The sequence below is a fragment of the Megalopta genalis genome, chromosome 2, assembly GCF_051020955.1.
Source record: "Megalopta genalis isolate 19385.01 chromosome 2, iyMegGena1_principal, whole genome shotgun sequence".
Classification (NCBI taxonomy): domain Eukaryota; kingdom Metazoa; phylum Arthropoda; class Insecta; order Hymenoptera; family Halictidae; genus Megalopta; species Megalopta genalis.
This window is the reverse complement of record NC_135014.1, coordinates 35,818,040-35,830,496: the sequence shown is the minus strand read 5'-3', so window position 1 is coordinate 35,830,496 and position 12,457 is coordinate 35,818,040. Positions and strand designations below refer to the sequence as shown.

The window sequence follows — 12,457 nt, the reverse complement described above, 5'->3', positions numbered from 1 at the left end:
AAATAGTCGCCGATTTATTATAATGGCTGTTTTGTTTGCATCGATGATGTCCTGTGACGTCGATTTTATCGAATAACGACGGTGATTAGTTCCGGTTAAAAATAAGGAAAAACGGAGAATCGGAGGTCGCAAACAGGTTTGCAATCATAGTGGACCGATGTTTTTACTTTGTTATCATTCACGATGGTAATTGTCATCTTGATCTGGTGACTGAGTCGTAGGGTCGTACGTATTAATATTTATGCTGTCGTTATTAATTCTCACATTGATTGCCTCTGTGCCGTCCAGTTGCATCCACCACGAATGTGTTCCCTGATATATTATGATGCTTCGTATGTGTTCAAGATGGCGGATAATCAGGATAGAAACCGTCGACGTGCTGGAAAAGTTTTCACCGACTTGCTTTGTCAATTACAGTAGATATTCACTTATCTCAATGTTCTATTATTTAAAAATTTCGTTCAAGTTTTTTACTAGATGATAATGCATCCAAATAACACAATGGTTCTACTTTATTTTATTTTATTCCATTATTCTATTATTCTATTTTATTTCATTTTATTTCACTTTATTTTATTTCATGTTATTTTATTTCACTTTATTTTCTTGCTTTATTTTATCTATTCTATTTTATTGTATAAGGTAATCTGCAAGAAATCTGATACAATGATTGGACGATAGAACGTTTGGCTATCAGAATATTGCACAAATAAATGTTCGGATAAAGGAGTCTCCACAATATTTTATTCCTGTTGCTTCGATCCTTCGGAACATCTCTGCTCGATTTCCTCTTTTGAACATTGAAAAATCGGTTTCCATCGAACCATAAAATATGCCGCCATCTTTCACACGACTCTGCGCGTTAAAAAGATGTTTGTATAGAAATATTACAAAACAATGTCGTCAATACAGAATACGTGGAATAAATTAGAATAGATTGAACGTAAACAACTTTTTCAACGTCTCGCATGATTGAAGAACGATACAGTGTTATAATGTTTTGCATTTATGGGGCAAAAGAAACAATTCTGTTGTTTTTCATTAGAATTAAGACACACGAGCGTCGAGCAAACACGAACGGAAAAGTTGCGCAATTAAAGGAGTTTACGTGGCGCTTTTCCTCCGCGTTTCTCCGGGGGCTAATTACTATTTTCAATCGCGTCCTTGATCCTCTTCCGCCGCGACTCTCCCGCGATCGATCCTCCCTCCCCCGAACCGTCGCGACGCGAAAAATATGTCCGGCGGATTGCAAAAATCGAGGCTCCGACCGAAACCTCGCGATTCCCGTGACTTCTCCCTTTCGATTCGTAAATTCTTCATGCACGATTCGTTGTTCCTCATCGAATATGCATGACCTAAGATTAAGTAATCCAGGAGTCGATTTTAATCACCAAACACAGCCGAAATTAAACCTGTCAGCGTAATATGTATTTAAATAACACGCTTTTTTAATATCATCATTCCGTCAGAGAAATGACAAGAACTACGATCAACAACAGACAAAAACTTTCGCTATTAACTGATATTTGAACTAACAATTTAACGATTATGAACGCGTGAGTATCATGATTCAGCACTTTATCTTCAGGTAGCACTTTTCATGTTCTTTTAGAGTCGAAGGTCAACAGTTGCATAACTTCTTAAAAAATTGTTCAAAGATTTCAATCATATCGTCTATAATCCATCAAACTATTTACATTAATATAATATAATGCAGCATTGATATAATGTTGCAAATTCGAAATTAGCGTTTGAAAAATAATTACCTGGCTTCTCCTAGACACGGTTCAGTCATTGAAAAGACTATTAATAAATTTTCAAGGGATAAATTGTTTGAATCATGATTTTTATGTTCGTTCAATTATTTCCGACAATCAATGACAGCAATGACAGGATCCTCGTTGTCAACGACTAAACCGAGTGAAACAACAAATTCAATTTCAATTCGAATCTTTGTCTAATAAATTTTCATTTTATCGGGTGATTACATGATTCAAGTAATTGTGAAATGGTCGATCGATCGTTTCTATTCGCTGTCCCCGTTTCCTGTTCCGTCTAGGCAAAGTCTAATCGATAGTTAAGTGATCTCGACGATGGAATCATTGTCTAATTGACGCAAACAGAAACATTACTTTTTCTGCTGTGAACGTTAATGAACAATCAGATGATGTTTCAAAACAGGAGAGCCAGCCGGAATTAAGCAGGATTTATATTTTTACGTAAGCGACTATGTAAATCGACTCTAAAAATAGCATGTCTCGGTGTTTACCGCGGAGTTAACAACAAATTAGACATTTACGCTATCTCCGGTTCCCACTGCATCACAATTCTAATGACAACACAATTAATCCTTGCTGGATCTTTGAAATTTCGTGTCGTCGATCATGGATCCCGAATTAATAAATCTCGATTGTCGTGCGACATATTCTGGATTCTCGAGCGTATTCAAGAACAAAATCGTCGAACTTTCGACAGGATCGAGCTGCGGCGATGAGGCTCTGCTCAAACGAAAGCTGAAATCATGAGGAATAAGATAGAATTAATGAAGAACAATGGAAAATAAGTTTCGACCTCGAAAATATTGATCGAAGTTGGCCTTTCCTCGCAATGTTCGTTCGCTGTAGATAAAGTGAAAGATAGAAAAATATCTCCAAGGTCAAGCCTTGACTATCGTTATTGCTCCTTATTTTTTTCTTATTCCGTAACATTTAAGCTTTAATTTAAAAAAGGTTTCATTATCGTATCTTAATTCTGTTAGAAGTTCTGTGACTTTTCTCACGGAAGTCGACCTGTCTTCCAAAAATTAAACGAAGCGGAAGTTTAATCAGTTTCTCCGCTGTCGGAACTTTATTGTTATGCTTTCCCGTTATTGTTCGCTCATGCCGCAACATCTAAGCTCGAATTTGAAGAAAGTTGCGTCACTCTGTCCCGATACCATCGGAAGTTCTGTCGGAAAGATGACCGCGCGTCGCTTCCGGTTCTCGCAGTCGAACGAAGGACGACATCGCCATCCGGAATAACGCGCGGCTGTCGCGCGTAAACTCGTTGCCGGTGAACAGCACAACTCGGAGAATATTTGTCCTCGCTTCGAACTTGTTAAGAGAAACCTGCGGGGAGACTGTTCCCGCGACAAAGCGCTGGAATCTGCGTCGATATGCGCCCGCGAAATCAGTTTAGCGAGTTCTCCGCGCTGCTCGCTTCGTAAACAGCGAAATTTCGCGACGCTGCGCCGTTCGAATGAAAATTTCTACTCGCGCGCGGACCGCCGTAAGTGCCACCGGTGAATTTTTATCGTGTACGAGCCCCGAATTCCGCGAAACTTCTTTCATATCGCACGAAAACCGAACATTGCGAAGTCATGAACGGAAGATGATATTCGCGCTGAGTTTCCACGCACGTTTCAATGGTTTCAATGGGTGACGAATCTGCAACGCAGACATTTCCACGAGATCGCATGATGCACTACTTGGTCAAGTTTCGCGGAATTCAATTCAGTTTCGAATTAACCCGTCGAGTGTTACGTTTGCCACATGTGTTGTGTGACACTATTTTTTCATTAATTATTAAAATCCATTTCTATTGCAATATATTCGAGGAAATAGAGTTTGCTAGAATATTTAGAATGCAAATGTGTTCAAATACTATCTACTCTGATAAATTTTAACTTTCTAGTTTCGGTTACGTGTGTTAATTAAATTAGGGTAGGAGCACAGGTTGTGGCCACGTTAAGGATTTATATGAATTTCAACGCAAGTGTCCCCAAGCTCTCTTATCGCATAAGAAACCTGCAAATTTTAATAGATTATTTAATACCTTCAGGTTTAGCATCTAATTTGCAATATGGGATAACAAAGTGATTAAAGAATCGTTGCCAGACTGCGCAGTGAAAACATTAAAATAATTTAAAGATACTACTGTATTACGTTCAACTCGTTAAACTTATTTATTAAAATATGAAATAAATGTCTGTTAGGCTCCCGCATCTTGCAGTCAACGCAGACAATTTTAATTATGCACGAGGATCCGCAGTCTAATTATTACAGCGCAAAACTAAAAAAAAAAACGCATTAAATGCGCGATGATGTCAAATGAATGATTTTGCGGAAACCTCCGCGATTTATACATCACATTGGCCGGTCTACCGCGTGGTTCGTTAATATTGCATGACTCTGTATCATCGCGTTAAGCAACAGCTTGATGTTCGCCGGGTTTGTTTCGTAATTTTTATTTCGCGGCTCGATTACGAATGCGGCGAACAATTTTCCCAGTCAGTGACTTTCTGGAACGACAAAGCGCGAGCAACATTCGCGAATTCACCCCGCGCATCATTAATATTACATGATCCCGCGTTTTATTTCTGCACGAACGTGCTGCACGAGTTTACTTTCCTTCGTTTGCTTTTCTGGCGCGCGGCGAACACGAGTACAGAAAACAATTTCGCCGGAATAACAGAGAGGGAGAGAGAGAGAGAGAGAGAGAGAGAGAGGATCGATTTCCGCGATGAAAATTTTGCCACTCCGTAATGATAAAGTAGAATCTCGCTGCACTCGCCGATATGAAATCCTATCGGAACATGCGCGCGGCGCAGACGCGTAAAATGCGCAGGAGCAATAAACCGCAATTGATATTAACGACTTCGCATTCCGGCTCGTTAATATTACGGCCTGCGATTATACGATAGGTTCGTGCTCGGAGGAAATTGTTTACCGGTTATTTCTGTCGAGTGAAACTCGAAGAGGAAAAATCGGGCTCCGGCCGACGAATGCGTTCAGTATCGCGGGTCCCGCCGGTGAATTTCATCGCGGTATCTTCGCGAATGCAACACGCGACGAATCGCGGTCGGACAGTCGGTTATTCATACACACACTTACACACACACAGGCGCGGAAGGAGGCTCCGCTGTATCGCGGACAATGCATTTCCGATTAAAATACGTAACCGGCGCGACGCGTGCGATTCGACGGCCGGACCACGAGTTACGTTATCGCGATCGCATGCGTCGAATGTACAATGAGCCGAACAACATTTTTTTTCCAACCGTTACGGACGCGCCGCGCTTTCAAATCGTCCGGGAGACATTCTTTCGATGATTTCTATATGCGACCGCCGTACGCGCCGGCAGAACGATAGCATTAGTGAAAGAGCGTCGTTATTGACGATCGTAAAAAAACTCGGTTCGATTCGTCACAATTATTTTCATTCGCGAATGCCATTCAGATTGTCCGACGCAGCTTCTCGACGGAGATTTATCGACGATAAAACTGTCGCGGGAACAGTTCCTGGATAACATTCTCCTAACAACGCCGCCTATGTATTCGTTTCCAAAGTGATTAATCGTTTAAATAGCTCGCGCAGTTTTTCTATTTTCTTCGTCGCATTCGAGTGTGCCCGAAGTGCTTGCGAGCAAGACGATGTTCTGCTTGCGAGGTGTGCAAAGTTGTTTCCAACGCCACTTCGATTTCCTCCTCGTTAGCGTGATGGCAGTCTGCTAGACAGTGTGCCTAGTACTCTCGTTATTAACGCAAACAATGCCCCGTCCGCGGTAATATACGTCGAGAATTATTATTATTATTATTATTGTACGACGGCATCGTTTCATCCTGGTAATGCAACGGAACCACTTACATTTTTATGGAATAGTTCTGTTCGCTTGTTTCGATTCTCTTCGGCCCGTCAGCTAGAAATTCATTGTACTTCGCTAGGATTCGCGGTGTTTAAACAAGTCCTAAGCGTTCGTCAATTTTTCGGCTATAATTAGGCAGCTTCGTTCATCCTTGACCGACGTTGCAAAGTACCGTGAATATTGCGAATTTTATATCATGTTTCTAGGAACACCGATATTCCTAAAAACACCTTGATAAGGATTATCTCGAAGAAATGGTGAAAAGTGTACCGCACAATCGATTCTTAAAAAGTAATATTTTAAATGTATAATGGTGCACAATTTTTAGAAATCTCTTCTCGAATCCAATTTTGACCAGCGAGATTTTTGGAGGACGTCGCATTTTCTGCGAATCGAGGCTAAACGCATCGATCCAGGATGAACAAATGCAGAGCATGGCACGCGTACGTTGCAACCGTGCGCGGCTTTCTTCGGCGAGAGAGCGCTTCCACGCTCCAGCTGCAGCCGAGCCATTGAAAAACGTAATTGCCAGGCTAGATCGCGAGTCCGCCGGCAGCGCAAGAAGAAAAAGACTAAGAAAAGGAAAAAGAAACACAGGAGGAGGCCACGAGGCCTGCCGCTGCTCGCAGCGTCGGAATTATTTCGCGTTGTGAATCCCCTCGTTCCCCGGCCGCCATTACGGTGAACGGTGGATTTTCGCGTGCGAATTCAGCGTGCCACGCGAGTACAGTGATTGTTCGGATCGCGAGGAGCCTCCTTCGAGCCGAACGGGCCTCGTTTAATTGCGATTCGAATCGCGATTGAATCTCGATCAGTGCTTGCCGCGGAAAACCGTGATCTTCGCGCGCGATCTTTCTTCTCGTGATCCTTCCCGAACCGCTTCGATCCCTTCGGACCTTAATCAAAAAGGTTCCAGTGACCAGATAAATCGAACATTCGTGGTGTACAAATTTTCTGGAACCAATCTTTCTGTTGTTCGTCGTACGGAATCTTTCGGAACGTTTCTCGGTCGAATTTTCTGGAGAGCCGGCGATGATTTTCTTTATTTCGTATAAATTTATTGTTGAAAGTTAGAACTTTCTCCTTGCAATTAACGCAGAGAATTTTTCTATTGCAGGAAGATCCGCAGTTTCGTTACAATGTCGGAGTCGTAGTACAGCGAGGAGCAAAAGTGTCCACACACCTTTTAAAATGGTATTACTTTTTTCAAAACTGTTCTTGATAACTTGAATATTATTTTGTAAATGTTGAAGGTACTAGTGCATTGTACAACGACAGAAATATTTCGCTTTTAATTTCGCTATTACTTAAAAAAGATGTCAAATAACTCTCGTTTCGTCGCATTTCTTCCATTCCAAATCTCCAATACTTTAAAACAAAGTATTATCATTGTGTACCGTGAAATAGTTCCTCTAACATTTACAAAAAAAATTCAAGTCGTTTCGTCTACTTTTAAAAAGCTTTTACCATTTTAAAAGATGCGTGGAGACTTTTGTTCCCTACTGTATCATCAAATATTTTCGATCGATGTAGCAGAGACAAAATTTGTGTGAAAATGACATCGGAAGAGCCTGTAAAATAGTGGAACAAGATATTTTTTGGCAGCAACGTCAAGATTATTATGATGCAGCAAGAGCAGAGATGAAATCATAAAAATAAAGATCGAATATAGTATTATTATAATATTAAAATTATTAAAATTGGTGTAGTATATTTTGGTGCGGCAGAGAGATGTAGATTAACAACGTTATCGCGTGGTAATTTTTCATTTACAGCCGAGTAGGTTAATTGCGGCAATTTCTTCGTGCCGTACGCCATTTTGTCGCCTCCTGAATTTAATCTTCGCTGCAGGTGCGATTCTGGGGCGCGGTGTCGGGCGCAATATATCCGATTGGATTCAATTGGATTTCGGGGGCCGGCAGATTTTTCCCTCGTTTTTCAAACGAGAACGCAGAGCCCGGTCGTTTCTAAACGCGCGAGAGTTTAATTGGACCGTATTACCTTCTGCGTGGTCTCTTTCCCAGCCAGACAGATTGAAATTTTCGCGAGACCGTGACTTCTCACTGAAAACTGAGCCGCCTGCGCTAACGTCGTTATTATTCCGCGCGATTCCGTGCGTTTACGTCGCTCGCGAATTTATCAAGCAACAAACGAAACGTAACAGAAACACCAGAATATAGAAAATATCACGATACACAAAAGATACATAGATACACGAAATACACGTAGATACATAAAATGCGTAAAATACACGTAGATACACAAAAATATCAAATAACAAATTAAATAACAAATTTCAACGTTTATCTCGCTCGCATTAAAATCGAAAATTCGTACGGGAATGGTCCTACCAAATACAAATAAACCTACAAATAAACGATAATAAATCAAACAGAATAACCTTCTACTTGCAAAACTATTCGTTTTCATTTCAGTCGCATTTTCTAACAAAATCGATCGCTGTACGAGCGACGAAGCGATACGTCGAATATGCAAACGGAATGCTATCCGCTCCAGTTTTTGTAAATTGATCCGCGAAATGATTGACAGTTTCCTTGCAGTTTTTTCTGACGGTTCACAAGGATCCTTGAAGGATCCGCGATAGTCGCGACAGTCTCGAACTATTAATTATCGATCGATACGCTGTCCGAATGTTCGCCGAGCCGCTTATAAATAATTATTAAGTTACCGGATAACTATCGTTCTTTCACTCGCGATCCCTTGCTTTAATTGCTGACCACCGATCAGCAAAACATCGCCAGTCATCACTTACGAAATAAGCGTCGCACTCGTATACGTGCCACCGGGGAACCGATAACGCGACGGCACTCGATGACACGCAGTTCGGTTTCGGCTTTCCGAGCGGCAGCCGCGTCCTCATTCCTCGTCCGAAACGGGAACGGAATCTCGATTTCGATTCGCGCCACTCGAATTTCCCCCTTCGATCTTTCGTTCTGCCCTTTCAAAACCGAAATCGGACTTCCCGCAATTTTCCGCAGAATAATTTCCGACGGAATTAAATAGCCCGGCGCGGAGTCCAAAAGTAGACAAGTATCACGTTTGCGAGCCATCTCGAAGGCATTATTGCAAGAGAAATTGATAATTCACGTGTGAATATTCTCTGGTTCGTTGTTCGTAATTGAACGTTATTACGGCACGAAAATTAGTACGGCCCGAAGTAGTCGCCGTAAGAACAATGGTTAATTAACGCGCGAAGTCTCCCCGTTTTGTTGTTCATGAAAAAGAAACGAACGCGTTTCGCCTAAAATACGGTACAACGACATAGCGATCTCGTACAATTTTTCCTTAAGGCGGTTCGACAACGAAATTCCCCGTATAATTTCCTGAAAATATTCTTCGGAAGGATCGGACTATGAATAATTCATACTTCCGAACTTGAGAATTTAAATAAATGTCCGCACGTTATTGACAAAACATGATAACAACGCGAACATGACTAAACAACTTTGCCCTCGGATATTATTGAAATGTAAAATCGGCAATCGAGTCGTGAATAATTCATAGTAGTTTATCGCGAGCACTCGACGATTTTAGACAATACGTATCGGAAACGATAACTAAAAATGACAACGATTGACAGAGTTTAATTTTATATAAACACGCCGTTGGAGAATAACAGGAGAAACGAATGTGAATTAAAGACGACTGTACAATCGTTTCCCGTAATCGATAAATATAAAATAAAATGCAAAACGAAACTGACCTTCCACAATTTTTCCTACACTAATTACAGAAAATCATCGTGATCGCCGTGTGGTGAATTCTAAAGAATTCTTATCTTATCGCGTATATGCGGAAACATTGAACAAAAAAGTTACAATATATAATCGGCTCTTCAGAAAATCCTGAAGAAAGCTCGACCGAATTTTGCAGCTTAAATATAGCGTAATCGTCGATCGTTCTTCAACGTCGAAAGATTGAATTTCCGCTCGTAGATGTTCCAGAAAAGTAGCTAATCAAATTTCGAACGATCTCTCGTTCGTGATTGGTTCGCGGCGCGACAGTAAATCGACCGCGATCGGAGTCAGTGAAGTGTGCCGAATCGCGGATAGGTGACACGAGGCTCGTGTGCGCGGTAAAAATCGAGCAGATACATATTTTTAGAAAGAGAAGTTCGTTGTGTGCGTCATCGTCATGACAGAATTGCTAACGTGCTTCATTGGCGTGTCACCGACTGATTACTCAACCAGTGCCGATTCTCCAATTAGAATGTTGGCTAGCCGAATGTACCGCCGTTAGTGTCCGCGTGGATGGTTTCGAGGATCGATTGACGGCTGGAAGTTCCAGAACAATCGTAAACGATAGACGACAGTAGCATTAAGTGTATTACAGCAAAGATGGAACGCATCAGTTAGTGTGACAAAGTGATAATTAATCAACCGATTGTTTGATCGCCGAAACGAATCATCCCCGGGATGTCATAATAACCTTGGTGTATACATATAACGTGCAATAATTAACGCAAGCATCAAACTGATCGAACCCTGTCGATGATTCTCATCCCATACGACTTTGTGGTGAAGATCCTTGAAACAATTGCATGGGAATAGTGCATGCCGTCTCTGTGACCGCGCATCGACCTTGCCTGAGTGACCCACAAGTTCTAATCTCGGTCCAATAAATAATATTCATTCTGGAATGATCATCGAACCATCGGAAACCACGAGAAACCTTGTCTCATAAAAATTCTAATTTCGATAAGAATGTGATAAACACGCGTTCGGAGGAGGTGCTGCATGTGGTGCTATAGCATAACGTTTTTGCATCGTTGCGAGAAATCTGCGGCGTCAGGATACGGTTGTCGGTAGAAGAGCCGCGATATATGCCTGACTCCGTTGCTTCATAAATTCCTTTCCCGACACGACTGTTTCCAAACATTGCTCGTCTCTTGTATACGGTACACCAAAGTCCTCCTGACTCGTTCATTGCTTCTGCTGTGCTCTGGTTAATGCATAAACATGATTCAACTAGTATTCAAAGAGTTTGACGACAACGATAGGCGTAAGTGCTTCGAACGTTCTCTCCTTATTTTCGGAGCACAGATTGATTTTCTATGAAACCGTCGGTTTGTCGGAGTAGATCGATGCTGAAACGGCTTCGTTTGCTTTCGCAGGCACAATGTTGACCGTCCTCGACAAGATGCCCAGCCTGAAGCTAGGCGAATTCACGCTGGAGCTCGAGCTAATACCACCTGGACCGGAGCTGCAGGAAGTCGCCAAGAGGGAGCTTCGAGAGTCGCCGGAACTGCAAAAGGAGTCTATCGAGAAGCTCCGGGAACTGCTGAAAGGTGAGCATTTAGGCGAGACGATTTTTCCTGCGGAGTATTAGTGTTTAGAATATTCGTTAAAAATCGATCTGCCAAGTCAGCGAAATATTAATTTCCTAGGGCTATTTATTGTTATTTCTCAAATATAGGGTTGCACGGTTCGAGACTTTTTTAATACTAGATTCATCGAGCACTAAAAGTGACCGACGTGTATTGTTCCATAAAGATGTCAAAACTACATTGTATTAGACTTTTCGCCATTTTTATTAAAATGTACGTTTGAATTAAGAAATCTAGTCAACCATTTTCTATAAAAGAATCTTTATAGTGTGAAGAATCTCAAAATAAAAAATGTGAAACTAGTCAAAATGATCAGCATGGTAGGTTACGCTAGATTTACGGCGCACTGAAAGCAACTGTTTTTTTTTATTAGTTTATAAAAGTAACGACAAGATGTTTTTTCGAATTTTTAACGAGTATCATTGTAATATTTGCCGCGAGTAATAACAGATACATTGGGTAAATAAATCACAAGTGTATCTTTGCAATCGAAATTTAACAATTTCATTAAAACCGTATCTACACGATCGTAAATTAAAAAATTAGCGGTCATTTTCACGGGTACCGTAAACCTGGTGTTAAGAATCCTCGAGATCTAGAATCTTTCAGTTTGCAAGAGATTTAGCATCTAATTAAAAATCGACACGAAAAATTCAGCCGTTCGATTGAAAATCGACTTGGAAAATTCGGACGTTCGATCTAAAATCGTCTCGGAAAATTCGGACGTTGAATTGAATATAGACGTGGACAATTCAAACGTTTAATCGAACATCGACTTGGGAAGTTCAGCCGTTGAATTGAAAACAGGCGCGGAAGGTTCGGACATTTAATCGGAGAACAGCTGAGAAAGTTCAATTGACGTCAAAAACAATAAATTGATATTTTCGATCGACCTCGATGAAAATCGCGAAAATTTCACAGCCGAGACAAAGCTGAAGGTGCCGCTGGACAACGACTCGTGGCTGATCCGATTCCTCAGGCCCTGCAAATACTATCCGGAATCGGCGCTGAAGCTGGTGCAGAACTACTACAGCTTCAAGGTGAAGCACGAGAACGTCTACAAGGGTCTGAAGCCCAGCCGGGAGAAGAATATCTTCGATCACAATATCCTAACCGTGTTGCCGAACCGCGACCAGCACGGCAGACGGATATTGATCATCGAGCTTGGAAAGAAATGGAAGCACAACAAGTGCAGTTTGGACGAGGTGTTCAAGGGATGCGTCCTGTACGTAGAGGCGGCCATGTTGGAGCCGACTACACAAATCGCAGGAGCCGTGGTGATCTTCGATATGGACGGTCTGACGCTTCAGCAGACTTGGCAGTTCAATCCTCCGTTCGCAAAGAGGATATTGGACTGGCTGCAGGAAGCTGTGCCCCTTCGGGTGAAGAACATTCACATCATCAACCAGCCTTACGTGTTCAACATGGTGTTCGCGTTGTTCAAGCCGTTCCTCAAGGAGAAACTGAAGAACAGGGTGCGTCAGTCA

At 41.7% G+C, this 12,457-nt stretch overlaps 1 protein-coding gene across 3 annotated transcripts in view; it reads left to right on the top strand.

The window, feature by feature from the left end:
- The window catches only part of LOC117225469 (alpha-tocopherol transfer protein-like), a 30,004-nt gene that overhangs the window by 15,353 nt on the left and 2,194 nt on the right, over window positions 1-12,457 (top strand). For 2 of the 3 annotated variants that reach the window (XM_033479050.2, XM_033479048.2), the window contains exons 2-3: window positions 10,758-10,931; window positions 11,892-12,445. In XM_033479050.2, the coding sequence (XP_033334941.2) occupies window positions 10,763-10,931; window positions 11,892-12,445 (723 nt within the window). In that variant the 5' untranslated portion in view covers window positions 10,758-10,762. Of the gene's footprint in view, window positions 1-10,062; window positions 10,646-10,757; window positions 10,932-11,891; window positions 12,446-12,457 lie in introns of those variants that run through there. The other variant, XM_033479047.2, reaches the window with a different exon arrangement.